We start from the raw sequence: 19,436 nt of genomic DNA, 5'->3' as shown, positions 1-19,436 counted from the left end.
TTTGATATATAATATAGGTGAAGAATCTCATCTAGATCCTTTGATGTTTAACTTAGTAAATGCTTATACATAGTTCAAACATTCTTTACTTAGATTTATTCATATGGGTCGAATATCTCCAGTGGAGTCTTTCGTGTTTGATTTAGTAAATGCCATTACTTAATCTAAAACAATATTATAAGATCTTTGTAAATAGATCTTGATACCCAGTATGTACTAAGTTTTGCCTTGGTCCATCATTGATGAATAATTTCAAATCTAAGTCATTAGCATTTGAATGTCATTTCACAATAGAGAGATATGTGTGTGATACACATAGGACCAATTAAGTTTTATGTACTCCCACTAAAATTCTTATACATCTATAAGAATCATGTACATTTTATGAAACTAAAATACTTATTAGCTTCACTAAAATACAGTTCCAATCCCCAATTGCTTTCTTAAATCTGTACTTAGATTTCATAAGCTACCTTTCCTTTTCAAGCATTTATTTGGATCCACAAATCCTATGACATACAATGTACATAGTTTATTCCAACATTTGATTGAGGAATACGTTTTGTCATCCAATTGCTATATGTACCAATATGCAATCATTGCTTGATTTATAGACTTGAGCATTGAGATTATGCATGAGGCTTTAACACAATCCACACCATGAATTTGCTTGTAACCTTTAGCAACTGATCTAGCTTTGTGTGTGAACACAATTCCATGTTTGATGGTTTTTATCCTTAAAACAAACTTGCAACCAATAGATGGGAAACTATTCTTGCAAATCAACAAAAATTCAATTTTGTCATCAAAACATTGAGTATGTTTTATGGCCTTTAACCATCTAAAACATTTGAGTCTATATATGGCCTCTAACCATTTTAGGGAATCTAGGTTTCGTCATAGCTTTCTTACAATTCACAAACTCATTAATCTACATAATAATAGTTTGACTGCAAGTTGTAGGTTTCTTCACTATCTAATAGAAGAATCTCATAGTTTCATTGACTTGAACTCTATGCCTACTTGGGTATAGAACATCAAACAATAGAATACCAACAGGCACTTTGAGAGTCCTTTGAATATTCTGTTCTCCTTGAAGCACTTGTAAAGTCTTCTAAGAGATGTCTATTATTAAAGCCACTTCTAAAGTCCTTAAAGAATACTTGTTTGGATTTTCTAAAGAACTTCGAAAAGCCTCCGGAATGTCCGTTTATGTTTGTTGTTCGCCTCGAATACTTTCGAGGTCTATTTTGTCCCACTTGTCATTTTGGAAACGAATCTCAAAAAGGACATTATTTCGAGCAAACAAACATTATGTTCTCAAAAATTCGTGGTAGAAACAATACCCTTGTGTCTCATTTGAATAAATCACAATGAAACATATATCTATACTTAGGCCTTAGTTTTTCGAATGAAAAACACTAAGCTCCCACTAAGTTTAGGAACTCTTTAGATATATTATGAAAAGATATTCTGAAATTACTTTTCAATAGCTTTGACGAATTTGGTTTAGTTTGGTGGTAGTTGAGCATTTTGTTTTAGAAATTATAGGAAAAGTCTTTATGATTCATCATTGATCGAATCAAGTACTAATTGACTTCGATCATTCCAACTTAGATATGCCATATCTCATGGAGCTAGATTGTGAAATTACAACACATAATCATTGATGATCATTTTGGTCTCAAGTAATCATTAACATGATCTATCCTAGATCTTTATGATTTCTTGCCAAGTGGACGTTTTTATACTTTTCTATGAATCTTTGAACTAGCCAAACAGATTCAAAGTTATATCACATTGAGTAAATAAATCCATATTCACCCAAAACTATGTGAAATAATAAAGTCATAAAATCTTTCTTTAGCTTTGAACTCTATTGTCTAGGTGTTCTAACAATAGTTCATATCTTTTGTTACTTTCAACAAGTAAGACTAGCTTGTCTTGAATTGATCTAGAAATCAATCAACTTTCAAAAGTCCAATAAAATAGAGCTTTAGAACGTTAACTTGTGGATATGGTCTAAGCAACAATGCCAAAGATTAGTGGAACTCAAATCAAAAGTTTGATTTGAACCTAGTAAAGCCCTATTGTTAAAGAGTTGTTTGTTTAAATCAAGCATATTGACTCAACCCGTAAATGACCATTTCATTCAAATAAACAAAAAAACATAGTTTTTGTTTTTCTTGAATGTGAGTCTTTCTGTGTTTGAAGCAGAAATTTAGGTATGCTGATTATGGAACAAAATAGTCATTAAGTTCCAGCCTTGAAAGGACTTAAAACAAACCAGATGACCCTACAACTAATGTAGCATTGCCATGCTTCATTTTCCACTTGTAGGCCATTAGTGTAGCCTAGCTTCCATTGTTTGAGTTATTACCGAAATAAGAACCTCAAGCGGTATATGACACCAAGGAAGTTTGATTGCTAGGTCAATTCTCTTTAAACATAAATTATAGGTAGAAACGGAATCGTAAATTCCTTTCATTTGTTCCTTGTTTTTCCTATTTCTTGTACCCTTTTTAATAGCCTTAAGAATTGAATTCTCAACTGTTGACTTTTATACTTTGTTTAGACATGTCCAATGTCACTTCAATAAAGTTCTTACTGATGTGGGTAAAAATACCCCGCCTACGTGGCTCAATTGTTGCATGACAGGTGGCACCTCCCGATTGGCCAGCCGCCTATTTGGCTGCCATCTAGGAAGTCATTGTATGCTGAGGTATGACTGGCCTAAATGTGCCAAGTACTTTTAAGGCCCATGGCCCATAGAGAATGTTATGATAGTGACACATGTCATTATCTGATAAACTAGCCAATCATATGAGATTATCCTAGGGTTTCCCCCCAAAAGGGGGAGACTATAAATATACTCAATTCCCAAGGAATTGATACACAATTCTAGATAGAGAAACATTCTACTTCTTACCTTTAATGCTTTCTGTTCATTAATTACATCTTCCTAAAAACCCGTGTCTTACTTAAGCATCGAAGGGAATATTCCTACGGGAATATTCTTGTTTTGTAGGTACGCCGCCGACATGGACTGGACTCGACACTACGTGGAACCTGATACCTCCTCGTCATCATCCAAAGGAAAAACTCCCACAACATTTGGCGCCGTCTGTGGGGAGGTAAGGTAACATGGTAGACGTCCAGCACTTCGGAGACACGCCCATCAGTCGAAACGAAAACGACGAAACCGCAATCAATGGTGATCGTCCTCCTCGAGGGAGGGACGACAGAAGCCACCAGTCTGTGGGGCAGGACGGTCGTCCTGAACCTCCTCCTGAGTCACAACCCGAGCAGGTCCTAGTGGAAGATGAGACGGGTCAACCTTTGTTTCCTCCAGGTGGCCACTTGAGGGCTGATGCCTACACAGTTATGGAAGAGAACCCAGAATTGCCGGTGTCTGCTGGGTAGCTCAAAGATATCCTTGCTGGATTCAAAGCACAGATGGACACCCTACAAGATGAGATCAAGATTATCCGTTCTCAGTCTCATGGGACGGGAATTCCGTTCTTTAATGGACTCACTCGGTCTAATGTCTGGCGGCAAGACCAAGCACGAAATGACAATCATGACAGACTCTTTGACAGGACAAGAACTTCCTTCCAGCCCATAGCTCCGCGTCGGATCCTGTCAACTTCTAGGCCTGAACCTGGACCGTCCCGAAGAGTACCGATCATTCAGCTAGATAGGCCCCAAGAAACTGAGTTATCAGATATAGGTTCCACTCCTGTCATGCAAGATTCACCCCTCGCAGCCCCTTCGCGCCGTCTCACCAGGACTCATGTCAGCCGCGCGGACAGCGAACGGCGCAGAACATCCCAGAATAGAAGGCAGGATCCAATATGCCATATTCAATAAGGGGTAGCCGCATCATCCTCGATTACACCACCCCATTCTGTGCTGATATCATGAATGCTCCCAAGGAGCCTAAAGTAAAACCACCTGCTATTGACGCCTATGATGGCACGTCTGATCCTGATGTACACCTCTTGGCCTATCGGCATCATATGTATGTCCAGGGAACTACTGATGCAACCTGGTGCAAATACTTCCCGTCCACTCTGAAAGGGGTTGCCTCCAAATGGTTCGAGAAGTTGCCTGCGGGAACGATCAACACATATGCCGAATTGGAAATGTTATTTTCAGCAAGATTTATGGCTTATAAAGAAGAGAAAAAGACGAGCATGCATTTGGGTCGAATACAGCAAGGAAAAGATGAATCTTTGCGAAGCTATGTTCGACGTTTCAATTTGGAATCAGGGCAGATTCCAGACCTACCTGACGGGGTGGCGTTTGATAACTTCTTTAGGGGACTTAAGAAGGGGTCCTTTAAGTTCGATTTGGTGAAGAAAAGTGTGAGAACTATGGCTGACGCTCTGGATGAGGCCGAGTCCTTTATTCATCCCACTGAAATCTGCTCCGTCCCCAAAGAGTCTAAGGGAACGGAGGCCACGGATCATCCTCAGCGCAAGGATAAGTCAGACAAAAAGACCAGCCGTCCGAATGGGACATGGGCCATTGAAAAGAAAGGATATCAGGCAGACTGCTCCCAGGGACAGAAGAGAGGAAGACCCTATGACAAAGAAAGGTTTAAATACAACACTGACCTGTATACGATACTGCTAGATGTCAGTGATAGGTATGAGATTGATCGACCGTTCCCCATGAAGTCGCCGGTGGAAACTAGGGATAGCTCGCTTTACTGTAAGTTCTATTGTGATGTGGGACATGAAACAAAAGATTGCAAATCACTATGAAGGGCTCTCGATGGATTAGCCGCTAAAGGGTTCCTGAAATCCTATCTCAGCGCAAGCACAGAGGGAAATGGTAAAAAATTCTACAAGAAAAGCAAGTCACCGTCATACCGACGTGATGACAACGACACTGACCCAGAAATTGTAGCCGTCATCTCAGGAGGTCTAGCCGCTGGAGGTCCAACAATGAGAGGTCAAAAAGACTATGCGAGCCGGTTGGGACAGGTCATGTTGTCTGGAAAAGCTCCAATTGACCATTTCCCTAAAGTGGAGATTTGTGAATCTGACAGAGGCAAGATCGCCACTCCACATGACGACCCCTTGGTCATTGAATTGAAGGTAGCAAACCTCAAAGTAAGGCGTATTTTAGTAGATACGGGGAGTTCGTCAGACATTATCAGCACAGCTTGTCTAAGTCGTCTTGAGCATGATCCAAAGACAATTGAAAAGATACATTATCCGATCATTGGATTTGGAGGCGGCATAATTCATCCCCAGGGGATAATCACTCTGCCCCTACGAGTTGGAGGCCGGCATCAAAGTAAGAACTTGAACGTCCGCTTTCTAATTGTAAAGGACCTCACTACTTACAATATCATACTGGGTCGTCCAACTTTGAATCAGGCCAAGGCAGTGGTCGTCACTCATCTTATGCTCATGAAGTATGTTTGTGATAAAGGTCAGGTCGGCACAATTCATGGTGATCAACAACTAGCAAGAGATTGTTACCTCACTACGCTAAGTCCCGAGGCTTGGGGGAAAACTGACGAAGCCAGAGCAAGCTCAAAAAGAAAACTAAATGAGATGGAGGAGAAAGTCAAGAAAGAGACCTTTACCATTACCACGGCTCACATGGAAACTAGGCGCCCTGAGCCGGTTGGTGGATATTATGAAATCATCCTTGATGAAGCCCGTCCAGATAGGACGGTGCCAGTAGGGGTCTCTCCTAACGACCAGCTTGGGGCACATTTAGTCACTCTCCTGAGGGAATTCCAGGACATTTTTGCTTTTGCTGTGGAGGAGATGCCAGGCATTGATCCAAGCATAGCTGTCCACAAGCTCAATGTAGATGAGTCCTTAAAACCTGTTCGTTAGAAGAAGAGAAATCATGGGGAAGCAAGAAACAAAGCCGTAGCTGAAGAAGTGCAGAAGTTGTTGGAGGCTGGGTTCATTCGGCCAAGTCAATATCCATATTGGGTGGCAAATGTAGTATTGGTGCCGAAGCCCAACAAATCCTGGAGAATGTGTGTGGACTATACAGATTTAAACAAGGCTTGCCCAAAAGACAGCTTCCCTCTACCCAAGATAGACCGGTTGGTAGATTCAACGGCTGGCCATGCTTTGATGTCTTTCATGGACGCATACTCGGGCTTTCACCAAATTCCTTTGTGGCCAGATGATCAGGAAAAGACGTCATTTGTTACTGAGCAAGGCCTATACTGTTACAAAGTGATGTCGTTCGGTTTAAAGAATGCGCCAGCCACATTTCAACATCTAGTCAACACTGTCTTCTCTTGTCAGTTAGGACGAAACATCGAAGCTTACATTGATGATATGATAGTAAAAAGCAAGCAACGTGAAGAACACTTGGCTGACTTAAGAGAAACTTTTGAGACGCTCCGAAAATATCAGATGAGGTTGAATCCAAAGAAGTGTGTTTTTGGGGTAACAGCTGGAAAGTTCTTGGGATTCCTTATTGATAAAAGAGGAATCGGGGCCAATCCTGATAAAGTACAGGCAGTAATAGATATGACGTCGCCAAAATCAGTCAAGGAAGTCCAACGCCTGACGGGATGTCTAGCGGCCCTGGGGCGGTTCTTATCAAGGGCAGGTGACAAGTGTCATTACTTCTTCGGCACAATCAAGAAGAAGAGCAAATTTGAATGGACTGAGGCGGCAGAAACTACCTTCGTCCGATTAAAAGAATACCTCCACACCTTACCTCGGCTTGTCAGTCCTCTTCAGGGGGAAACTTTGAATGTGTATTTGGCCATTTCTGAGTGGTCCTTGAGTGTTATGTTGCTAACTGAAAGGGAGGGAGTGCAACTCCCCGTCTATTTCGTGAGCCATGTCCTGCAAAACGCTGAATTAAGATATTCTCCAATTGAGAAGTTTGCACTTGCGCTGTTTATGGCCAACAAGAAGCTACGCCCTTACTTTCTGGCACACAAACTAGTGGTATGCACAGACCAACCTTTGAAACAACCCGTTACTAAGCTAAACGCTGCTGGACGAATGCTGAAATGGGCAATTGAGCTGAATGCATTTGATATCTCATATGAGCCTCGAAAAGCTATCAAGGGACAAGCATTTGCTGATTTCATTGCAGAAATGACGAGGCCGACTTTTGAAAAGAATGTGACGACTCGCTGGACAGTCTATGTAGATGGCTCGTCTTCCCAGAACGGGTGTGGAGCCGGCATAATATGTCAATCTCCTGAAGGAGACAAGTATGAGTATGCCATGAGATTCAATTTCCAAACATCCAACAACGAGGCAGAATACGAAGCTTTATTAGCCGGCATAAAAATGTGCAAAGCTGCTGGAGCTCAAGAAATACTTGCTTTCTCTGACTCACAGCTCATTGTGAGTCAAGTGAATGGGGACTATGAGGCAAAGGACCCTAACATGATCAAATATATGCAAGCTGTGCATCAAGAAATAGAACATCTAAAGAGCTTTGAAGCTAAGCAGATTCCCAGAACGGAGAACAATCAGGCCGATGCCCTGTCAAAACTAGCTAGCTCGGCTTCCTGTGATACCCCGCGTCACGTGTTCTGGGAAGTGAAAGATAAGCGAAGTATTGAGCAGGAATTGTGCGCTCCTATGGTAGCTATTCTGGATCGGTCGTCAACCTGGACGGACCCTATCATTGCTTACAAAGTGGACGGTTCGCTTCCGGACGACTCAAGTCTAGCCGCCAAAATACAAAAGAAGAGTTCTTGGTTTGAATGGTGGAATGGAGTTTTGTACAAGAAGTCATTTTCTAGACCCCTCCTGCGGTGTGTCACTCCTAAGAAAGGGAAAGAAATGCTAGATGATTTGCACCAGGGATTATGTAGCTCCCACATTGGAGGACGAGCCTTGGCAGAGAAAGCCTTGCGAACTGGTTATTACTGGCCCACTTTCAGAGAAGACGCCCTAGCTATGGTGCAAAAATGTGACAAGTGCCAACGGTTTTCTCATCTCATTCACAGGCCGGCCCACCCTCTCACTCCTATCATGAGTCCCATTCCGTTTGCCAAGTGGGGAATGGACCTGTTAGGGCCATATACAGCGGCCCCTGGAGGCCGGCGCTATGTGATAGTGGCTGTTGATTACTTCACCAAGTGGGTTGAAGCAGAGGCTCTCAAAAACATAAAGACAAGTGATGTGAGGGCGTTTATCTGGAAAAATATCATGACTCGCTTTGGAATACCACAAGCTATCGTCTTTGATAATGGGCCTCAGTTTGAGACGCCTAAGCTGAAGGAGTGGTTAGCAGACCACGGCATAAACAGCTGCTTTGCCTCTGTGGGACGACCTCAAGCCAATGGCCATGTCGAAGCATTTAACAAGATTATCTCCGAGGGGATCAAGAAGAAACTAGATGAAGCCAAGGGTCTATGGGCCGATGAGCTGCCAAACATCTTATGGTCCATCCGCACCACGGCTAAGAACTCAACCGGCGAAACCCCATTCCTGCTAGCCTATGGAGCTAAGGCTGTGTTGCCCATAGAAATGTGTGAACCTACACTAAGGGTCATATTATATGACGAGATTGCCAAATGGGAAATGATGAAGTTGGCCCTTGACTTTTTACCTGAAGTAAGAGTAAATGCAGCATTGAGGCAACAACTGTACAAGATAAGGATGGCGAGGGAGTATAACAAGAAAGTCTCCAAAAGAGTGCTCAAGGTAGGAGACTTTGTTCTCCGAAAGATGGAATATATGGGAAGAGCCAACAAACAGGGTAAACTGACGCCCACTTGGGAGGGACCCTATGAGATCTATGACGAGGTTAGAAATGGAACCTATCGCATTCAGGACATGCAAGGCCGACCAATTCTACGCGCCTGGAATGCAGACAATCTCAAAAAATATTTTTTCTAGGATGTATTCTAACTGTCTTTTATGAAAGAATCTGTGGTCTAGACAACGGCCGCTAATGGTCCTAATGGAGTAGTAGTCTCCCTTGTAACCGGCTAAATTCGCCTTACAAAGTATAAATAATACTACTCTTGTTTCGTCCTATTTATTACTCTTACTAACCTAACATATGCATGCAAAAAGCCTAATCGAATAAAGGCCTAAGAGGTGGCCCCAGATTAGCACAACATTTACAAGCCTAATTGATTGAAGCCTAAGGAGTGGCCCAGATTAGCACAAACATAGGCTGATCCCCTATTAAAATTGTAAAAACCGTTCCCGAAAACACGAACGTCTTTCTCCAAGGCAAATAGGTTCACTCCTATATGTCGCGGCAGCAAACATGCCGCTCCAAAGTGACGACGGGGGCAAACCCCCAACTAAGTCATATGCCACGGCATAAAAATGTCGCGCCCAATTTACGACGGGGGCAAACCCCCCATACAACTTATCGTTTTCTTAAAAACGAATATTTTTCTAAGGCAAATAGGTTCACTCCTATATGCCGCGGCAGCAAACATGCCGCTCCAAAGTGACGACGGGGGCAAACCCCCAACTAAGTCATATGCCGCGGCATAAAAATGCCGCGCCCTATTTACGACGGGGGCAAACCCCCATACAACTTATCATTTTCTTAAAAACGAATATTTTTCTAAGGCAAATTGGATTACTCCTATATGCCGCGGCATAAAAATGCCGCACCCAATTTACGACGGGGGAAAACCCCATACAACTTATCGTTTTCTTAAAAACGAATATTTTTCTAAGGCAAATAGGTTCACTCCTATATGCCGCGGCAGCAAACATGCCGCTCCAAAGTGACGACGGGGGAAAACCCCCAACTAAGTCATATGCCGCGGCATAAAAATGCCGCGCCCAATTTACGACGGGGGCAAACCCCCATACAACTTATCGTTTTCTCAAAAACGAATATTTTTCTAAGGCAAATTGGATTACTCCTATATGCCGCGGCATCAAAAATGCAACACCCAATTTACGACGGGGGCAAACCCCCATACAACGTATCGTTTTCTTAAAAACGAATATTTTTCTAAGGCAAATAGGATTACTCCTATATACCGCGGCATCAAAAATTCCGCACCCAATTTACGACGGGGGCAAACTCCCATACAACTTATCGTTTTCTTAAAAACGAATATTTTTCTAAGGCAAATAGGATTACTCCTATATGCCGCGGCAGCAAACAAGCCGCGCCCAATCTATAACGGGGATAATCCCCCATACACACCTTCCTTTTATTAAAAAACGTCTATTTTTCTAAGGAAGATAAGATCACCCCTACATGCCAAAGCAAAAAGAAAGCCGACGATGAGAAGCTGCATAACAATCCCCATACCCAAGTTCAGCGGCAATCATACTGATTGATTGACTTGCGTCAATCAATCAACTAAAATAAACTTGGGCATGGGAGTCTGGTCCAGAGACTTCCAAACACCTGCTCTGGGGCACAAAGTAGACGTCCAACCATACACGACAAAATAACAGAGAAGGCGTTTAAAAGTCCAACTGAAAAAGATAACATAAAAGGTGACGAATCACCACCGGTCTGCGCTCAAAACGGCACCATATTCATCAAACAAAAAATATTAAAATTATCCAAACAAAACGCCCTAGGCGTTAAAGCAGAAATAAAAATTATTCATTACAGACGCTCTGGGCGCCATAAAAACTGATCTTGATAAAGAAGGGTGGAGTTAAGACCCAGCAGGACGAGCAGCGGCAGAATGAGCTGAGGTCGACGTGCCCACACCATCTGGGCCGTCGACAGCAAGCTTTGAGGATGGCTGAGCTGAAGTCCCCTCCTCTTGAGACGGTGAGTTCACTTCCTCACTTTCAGCATCAGAATCCTCAAACACAAGAGGAGGAAGACCTTGTTGCTCAGCCTCAATGATTGCACTTTGCTTGCCAATTTGCCGCTCAAACCAGGCATAGGAGAAGTCCTCCATGCATGCGTCCCAGGCTCGGCGAGTTCTCTCTCTTACGCCCTCTACAGCCAATTTGTCCTCGGCCTTGACCCGAGAAACCTCGGCCTGAGAAGCCGAGACCATCTCTTCAAGACTGGCCACTTGCTGGCGCAAGCTTGCAGCTCCTTTCACCTTGGCCTCGGCTTCCTGGAGGAACGACTAGGTAGAAAGGGCTTCGGCATTAAGGGTCTCAATAGCAAGAACTTGTTCATTAATTTTGATCAAGCACTGTCTCTTGTCACTCCTCAGGACGGCCAGCTCCTTGCTCTGAGCTTCAATGGTCTCCTGCATCTCCAGCCGAACCTTCTCCACCGTCGCCATGGCATAGTCACTGGCATTGGTAGCCTTATGCACCTGCCGCTGAAGCTGACTGGTGACGTCAGCTCGCCAGCGTTTAAAGCCCTCGGCCTTAATGAGAAGCTGCGGGAAAAATACAAGTAAGAAAGGATAAAATTGTTAAGTAAAAGGATGGAGAAGAAAGTAGGACGCTTACATCCAAAAGAACCGCCTGCATAGCCCCAAACTGCGCGTCCGTCGCCGGAGGAAATTGGTTCACATACTCCTTCGGCACGGCCTTAATCACTGAAGAGATGATCTTAGCCTTATCTCGGGATGAGAAATGCCGAGATGGAGGAATATTGCGGACCTCATCGTCCAAAGCCGCCTGCCGGCCATAAGCTATACGAAAGAAAGGTAAGAGTTTACACCAGTCCTTAACCCAAAAAACAACTGGACCTAAAAGAATACTAAACATACCTGGATCGTCACCGCCACGGGGAGGAGGACGAGGCGCTTCTGGAGTTTGAGCTGCCTGAGCCAATGGTTGATCATCCTCGCCATCGAGGATCTCGACCGGCCTAGGAGACGCAGCTCTCCTGCTGGGACCACTCTTTGGTGCTAATCCCTCCTTTTTCCTGGGCCGGAAGCTTAGACATGGCAACCGCTGCAAAAGAAGAATTTTACAACCAAATTATTTTAACAAATAATGTTTTCACAAAAAAGCAGTAATGCCTTGTACCTTGGTCTAACCCATGATCTAGACCAGCTGCCGCCAAGAACACTGGGTCCTTGAACTGAGAACATGACGGGAGCCAGGACTTGGGAATGTTCAGGTTCTTAGTCCCAACCGTCACCGTCTCAGCTTGGAAGTGGGCAGCAATTTGGTCCCATTCCTGAGCCGTTAAGGCCGGCAGTTCCTCGTTCCCTCCAGAAAACCGAGGCTCCAATTGCCAACGGCTAAATTTCAGCTCCGCCGCCTCATCTGCGGTCCACATGACAACCCATCTCATCCTCCAATAATGATGATTTGACGGCTTGTCAAAATTGGTAGCATATTCACCTTTGTTGGCCAACTGAAACCAACCCTCAGCTCCCTTCACCTTTTGGAAGCGTACCAACCTGAGGAAAGCATTAAAAGACGGCCTCAGGCCCAACAGCTCACACTTCGCAACGTACCCAAGTACGTTCGTCCAGGAATTAGGAGTCAATTGGCAAAGACCAATGCCAAACCCATCCAACACTTCCTCCACGAAGGGATTGACGGGGAAACGTAAGCCGCTCTTAAAAGCGCCAGCATATACGGGAAACCCCCCAGGGCCCACGTCAAAAATAGTGGACGCCTCGTCCTCTGGAAACCTCATCTCGTAACCAGGACCAGTATTCATGTCGACCGCATAATTCTCCCCATGCCTCTCTATCCATTTCAACCACTTTGGGTCAGCCCCAATATGACCCGCATCAACCTGAGCATTCTCTCCCTGGACACCTCCTGCAACAACTTGAGGTACTCCAGCCTCCTCTTCTAAAAGCTCTTCACCCACAGCCTCGCCGTCGCTCTCATCTGGCTCCGACTCCTCGAACGAGTCGGCGGGCTGACTTGATGGACCAACGTCCTCCATCTCTTCCATCCAAAACTCGTCAAAGTGCGTAATCCCTTGACGTGCACCACTAGTCTCGCCAGGAGGAGTCCGGATTATCTCCCCTGCCGGAACTTTGATGGATCTCCCCCCTGAGAAAGAAGGGTCCATCTGCTGACCCGTAAGCCGCAAGTCAGCAATGTTTGCCGTCTTTTTTGTCCTCGCCATCGTGTCCTGCATAAGACGCAATGGGAGGCAAAACTTAACGACGGGCTTGAAAAAATGAGGGATATTGGTGCGGCACAGATCAGACCACCATACCCAGAAGTCCCATTCTTAACGACTCAAGAACCTTAAAGAGCACCGACCAAAATAATGGACGGTACCACAATAGACGGACAACGAAAGTAGTTCAAAATTTAACACAAAATAAAGATAAAATGATTAGGCAGTTACCTTAAAAATTTCGGAGATGATGTCGTCGAAGGCACTACTAGAAAATGCCTATTTAACGACAACACGGTAACGACGGAGTCGATTTATAGTCGTTGAATGTGTTAGCGCGTTACTTTATTACGACCCAGGAATACAATCATCGTAATTTGTGAAAAAGGGAAGCTGAAAAATAAAATAAAAGAAAAATGGTTCGTCGTTATTCCTAGCACTTCCGCAGCTTCCTGTAGTTCTCCTCAAGTTTAAAACCCTCAAATAAAACCCTCAAACCCTAATTGAATTTCTCAAATTCATTGCTTCATATGAGCAACTTCTTTGATTTGGAATTCCCAGCAAATCCTTGACATACACAACACAAATTCATATGTCCCTCTTTCTATCTTTATTTCACCAAATATTCTACAAATTTAGGGGTTTATTAGTCGTTTTTGTTCAATCCATTGATGAAGTTGGGTTGGATTTGGCTGTCAAATTCTTGAATCGTAATTATGAAACTCTGGTAAGTTTCCTATTCTTTCTTTGATTTATGCAATTTTTTTGAAAGCTTACTTATGGTAAATTGAACAGATAGTTTGAATTTATTTATTTTTTCTATTGCAGCTGCAAATTATATAATTTATTAACGCTCAAGTCAAAATGGTTATTTCTGCAATCAAGCATATTGGTATCCTACTTTTGGGATATACGAGTCTAGTACAACTAATTCGCAGGTAAATCAACAAACTCATGTCTCAAAATCTTCAATTACCTATTTCTTAGGATTTTTTTCATATACATGTGGTATTTACCCCTTAGAATGTTGGTAAACAAATCGGTATTTGTTGAGAAAATTTGACAACATGTCATTGAATTTATGAATTTATCTTAGTTGGGTAACTAAATTTTATTAGTTAGTTTTATGTTTTTAATATTTTCCCGTTGGAGTTCTCAGAGTTCTCTCTGAAAAGACAACCAAATTGTTTGATACTTATACCTGATACTTAATAGAAGGATAATCTGTTATATAGTAGAAATATTTAACATTTCATTAGTTCTAGAAGTGTAGTAACCTTTAGGGGATGGTTAATTCCAAAACTGGAGTTGTTTGAGAAAATGTTTCGCAGTTTCCTGTTTCTGGTTAAGACATACTACTGGGAGATTTGTTGTTGAGTCACACATACAAACCCAACAAGTATTCACTTGAAAATTGACCCTACAGAGGACCAAATTGTTTGATTATCTGTCAAAGAAACTGTTATAAATTTTGTTAATGTGAATGAATAACGGAGTGTTAATCTATCTGTAATTTATTTTGTTTCAATTTCATAATTAATAGTAATGTGTGTAGATTGGTATAGAATATTCGTACTAGTTAAGTTGTTGGATGATCGATATGCGTAGAACCTTTGAGTTTAGTCATAACACAAAGCCTATAGGCCAGTTCATGTTTTTAGGTTGGTGAGTGAGCGTGTGTGGTATGTGTACAAGACTGGCAGAGGCATGCCAATGTGTGTACAAGCTACTATGACGGCAAGAAGCTTAATGGGTGTGTGTATGTGTGAGGCTTGCAGGGGCAGCAGAAAAAACCATCGGTACCTATGTCCTTTGCTCCACCTCCTCTTCTTCACCCCCCTCCATCGTATCAAGAGGTGAGCAATCCGATGAGATCACAATCAATGCCTGTAAGACCGGATTCAAGACCGAAGCCTGCGTATTCGGTTGGAAGGAAGCCTGTTCTTAAGAATCCTAAAGTCAAGGATCTTCACAAAAGGCACATGACCTTTGAAGAAAAGCAAAAGCTTAGAACTCATCTTCAGAGTTTGCCTTCGGAGAAGCTTGATGCTATAGTGTAGATCATTCAAAAGAGGAATTTAGCTTTATCACAACATGATGATGAGAATATTGAAGTGGATATGGACAGTGGTGATGCCGAGACACTTTGGGAGCTAGATAGATTTGTAACAAATTACAAAAAAAGCCTGAGCAAACATAAGAGGAGAGCCGAACTTGCTCAAGCTAGAGCAGCAGTTGTCCATACTCAAGTAATAGTGAGTTTCTATTCTTAGATTCCAGGTTTACGTAGTCCTTTATTGAATTGCTTTATGCTTGCTTATTGAACTGCATGCCCATTTATTGTAGATTCAAGCTCCTGCAAATGTTGAAGCGCCTAGAGAAACCACAACAGGTAAATGCGTAATAAATGAGTCTGATTCACCAAATTGATTTATTTCTCTAGTGTACAATTTGATTAAATGAACTGTCTGCTAGATAAAGGAAATGTTACCACTTCACCTCGTGTTCAACAAGAGAGTCATAGCGATAATGAAAGTGGTTCAAGTGGGTCAAGCAGTTCTAGCAGTGATTCTGGATCTTCTAGTGGTAATCTTCTAGTACAGAATCGTCCTGCCCTTTTCTTGAGATAGAAAATTCATTGTAGCTTACCCTGATTATTTCTTGCAGATTCAGATAGTGATAGCTCTTCTAGTTCGGAGTCAGATGGAGGCCATTACATAGGATCTAATTGTGTTTGTTAAGGTGGGTAGCAACTAGCCTTAAGTTTTACTTTCTTTCTAGGACCCTGTGAATTTATTCAAGTTTTCAGCAATTTGAGATGCTGATCGGTTGGCTAGCTGGTAAAATATCCTTTGCTTGTTGCATTAGTTTCACGATGTATATGTGAAAACGTTCTCAATGCGTTATAATCAATGCTTTTATCTCTTGCTCACACCCTTTCATCTCAGTACACCAAATTTGCTCTTGTGCCTTTTATTACACTGCCTAGACAAGTGATTAATGGGTTTGATTCACGGGCTTCACTGAAGATAGAGTTGTTTACATTTTTTTGGCTTCGTAACAAGTTTTGCTTTTTGTATTTGGCTGTCTACTTTGCCTTTGAATTAAACACAATTATGGTATGATTTTGTCTTGGAAAAGAACCATCTTAAGCTATTTGGGGTGCTCCTTTTTCGTAAATGTACAATTGAAACTTGTGTTCACATGTAGAGAGAGCCGAGAGGCAGAATATGTAAAATGCATATTGAAGTATGAATGGCTATGCTTCACTTTTGGGTTACCGGGGCTTATTTGTGTGGTGTTTCCCTATCACGGGGGAGGGGAAAGGAGTTAGATGATTCTTATCATAAAGGTGGATTATCTGAAGTTTCGAGGTTTGTGATCGTGTTAGAACTAGTCACGGTGGTCGGGTATTCTTTCTACTTGGAATTTGGTTCATTTTGTGAGTTATTTTAGGTGACTTTTCATTTTCCTGATGTTAATTATGCACTTTACTTAAGACGATGTAGGGAGATGATCTCGTTTTTGAAGCTATTGTGAAGAATCATGTCAGCTTACTCTGAAATTCTTTTGAGTCATTTTTTTCTTACACCAGCTCTATGTAAGTTGCATTATTAATTATTTCCATTGTTAATATGTTGGTTGGGGGAAATTGCAGCCATTGTATAATACAAGAGTTTGCTTCTTGAGCTTACTAGTGTTCAGGCTCGAAGGAGAGGGAAGCGAGCTACAGAGGTCAGTAAATTTTACATTATATGAAGTTTTTTTTAGCACTTACAGAGAATCAAAGTTGCTAATTGTGTGAGTTGTTAATTTACTAATTTTTTATACTGTATATAATCAGTTGGAAAAAAGGTGGAAGATATCCTGGTTGATCAAGATAAGAATGGACAGAATACTCTGCTGAACTTTGTGGAGGTATGATTTCTCCTTGATTTTCTAACTGTTCGTTTTCGAATTTCTAATTAACTTTGTTCTAAAACATGCTTTGTGGATCATGTAGGAACCCATATATCTAATTTAAGAGAAGCCAAGGCATTTGCTCTTTTATCTTAGCAGGGGATTGCCAAAGGAATTCGTAGAGTGACTGTTGTTACGTCTGAGGTTGCGTTGAATGCAATTAATTTGGCATGCTCCCTCGAGCAACAATTGATTGATGCATCAAAGATAGATGCAAGCGTGCTGGAGAAAGTTAGTTTGGGATATTGTTCTTTTTTTTCTTCAACACTAGCAATTTTAGCGATTATAGCTTGTAGATGACTGACTTATTAGTTTGGTTGTTTTGACTCACATTGAATTTGTTTATTATAAATTTTTTGTGATTGATTACGTTTAATTAATATAAATTTAGTGCATTTTTCTATATACTTTTTATGGTTTTGAATGAATGGTAGTTATATATATTTTTCATATTTACGACAAACTATATTTATTTTATAGTTTCATTAACGTCGAAATATTTGTCGTTGTTGGACGATAATTAAAATTATTGTGTCCATTTGATTCTCTTTTTCGTCAACTTTGTTGGTCGCGGTTTGCTGTTTGTTTGACGTCATTGAACACATAATAGCGACGAACAACATTTTTGTCGTTAATAAATAACGACGAACAACTATTTTGTCGTTAATAAATAACGACGAACAATAAATTCGTCGTGTAAAATTCACGACGAACGTTGACGTTAATACTAATAACGTCGGAAGCTATTACGACAAAACTCACGACGAACTTTGTTCGTCGTTAAAGGTTTTAACGACGACTTTTGAGACTAATAACGACGAAAACGTTTGTCGTTATAAACCCTTTTTCTAGTAGTGAGGTGAGCGTCACGAAAAGGAGACGAAGGGTTTGTCCGGTCTATCCTACGTCTTAGGAGATGGGCCGAATCGATGAATGCGTCAGAAATCTCTGTAAATTCTCTCTCTAGAAAGCACAGAGGTGAATTTTGGAACGTGAAAAATGAAAAATTTTACCCCCCTCACATATATATAGGGAGGGCAGAATAGGAAAAGTCGCCATGTGGCGCACCCTCCTCGGTTCAAGGAATCTGATTAAGAGATCAATGATCAAGAACGGGCAGTACCCGAACTATTTTACGCTACTACCCTTCTTGAGGGGCAAATGATGTGGGTAAAAATACCCCGCCTACGTGGCTCAATTGTTGCATGACAGGTGGCACCTCCCGATTGGCCAACCGTCTATTTGGCTTCCATCTAGGAATTCAGTGTATGCTGAGGTATGACTGGCCTAAATGTGCCAAGTACTTTTAAGGCCCATGGCCCATAGAGAATGTTATGATAGTGACACATGTCATTATCTGATAAACTAGCCAATCATATGAGATTATCCTTGGGTTTCCCCCCAAAAGGGGGAGACTATAAATATACTCAATTCCCAAGGAATTGATACACAATTCTAGATAGAGAAACATTCTACTTCTTACCTTTAATGCTTTCTGTTCATTAATTACATCATCCTAAAAACCCGTGTCTTACTTAAGCATCGGAGGGAATATTCCTACGGGAATATTCTTGTTTTGTAGGTACGCCGCCGACGTAGACTGGACTCGACACTACGTGGAACCTGATACCTCCTCGTCATCATCCAAAGGAAAAACTCCCACAACACTTACAATTTATGTTGAATATTCTGTTTCAACTAGATGATCTTACCAGAAGCTTCTAAAGTTCTCTAAGCATCGATCTATTCGAATGTCTAGGGACTAGACTCATTCGAGAATTAAATGGAAAAAGATATTAGGTTGTTAACCATTGGTAAAGCTGAGCGTGTAAACTCAATGCTTTAGGATCTCAAAACTACATTGTATTTTGAATTCACAAGCACTAATCGGTATGCCATTCGACTTTGATACTCGAATACAACCATAAAAGTCGCTATAAGAAACGTACATTTAAATTGCTCATTTTATCTTATTTCCGTGAATCGTTCTTGGATTCACTACCAATCGAGGAAATTTACTGTTACCTTTCTAAAAGGATTTACTGCAGTGCAAGATATTTAATTATAAATTAAAACATAGATTAAAGCATGCAAAGTCTAAACATTTATCATGAGTAATAACTTGAAAATTAAAGCAATCATGCAATTTAAACAAGTCATTGGCATTTTATTCGAATTTATTGTTCCGGCAGGTGTGAATAAAATGATTCCAAGATCCTTAAATCATTGAAGAATTAAGCACATTATGTATTTAGACTCAATTCTAAAATTTATAGGTAAGCAAAGTCTTTGCTAATAGTCTAGAAACTACTCTTGGTTGATAGGTACGTCTAAGAACTTATTAGGTAAACCTATCGCATTTGCCACGACATAAAAGGACTCCTTACTTATATCGTTGAGTTTCACCAAAACTAACATGTACTCACAATTATTTGTGTACCTTACCCCTTTAGAATCAATAAGTAACACCTCGCTATGGCGGAAAACTATTACTAAGATTGATGTAAAGGTTATCC

At 41.5% G+C, this 19,436-nt stretch overlaps 1 protein-coding gene and 1 long non-coding RNA gene across 2 annotated transcripts; both read left to right on the top strand.

The window, feature by feature from the left end:
- Positions 1-3,854: 3,854 nt before the first annotated feature.
- On the top strand, positions 3,855-5,861 carry LOC130463370 (uncharacterized). The gene is made up of 2 exons (XM_056832479.1): positions 3,855-4,716; positions 4,789-5,861. The coding sequence occupies exons 1-2, from the start codon at positions 3,855-3,857 to the stop codon at positions 5,859-5,861; spliced, it is 1,935 nt and encodes a 644-aa protein (XP_056688457.1).
- Positions 5,862-15,636: 9,775 nt separating this feature from the next.
- LOC130464390 (uncharacterized) lies at positions 15,637-17,237 on the top strand. The gene is made up of 4 exons (XR_008924778.1): positions 15,637-15,702; positions 16,619-16,695; positions 16,805-16,878; positions 16,964-17,237. It is a non-coding gene; the product is annotated as an uncharacterized lncRNA (long non-coding RNA).
- Positions 17,238-19,436: the final 2,199 nt, after the last annotated feature.

The sequence above is a fragment of the Spinacia oleracea genome, chromosome 6, assembly GCF_020520425.1.
Source record: "Spinacia oleracea cultivar Varoflay chromosome 6, BTI_SOV_V1, whole genome shotgun sequence".
Classification (NCBI taxonomy): domain Eukaryota; kingdom Viridiplantae; phylum Streptophyta; class Magnoliopsida; order Caryophyllales; family Amaranthaceae; genus Spinacia; species Spinacia oleracea.
The sequence above is the reverse complement of the archived record's forward strand: the minus strand, read 5'-3'. Positions and strand labels throughout refer to the sequence as shown.

What these genes read in the sequence shown, in the direction of transcription:
- LOC130463370 (XM_056832479.1), top strand. Translation starts at nt 3,855, where the DNA reads ATGCCATATTCAATAAGGGGTAGCCGCATCATCCTCGATTACACCACC. An exon ending in TAGGGATAGCTCGCTTTACT is followed by an intron (nt 4,717 to 4,788) that starts GTAAGTTCTATT and finishes TCGATGGATTAG; the next exon opens with CCGCTAAAGGGTTCCTGAAA.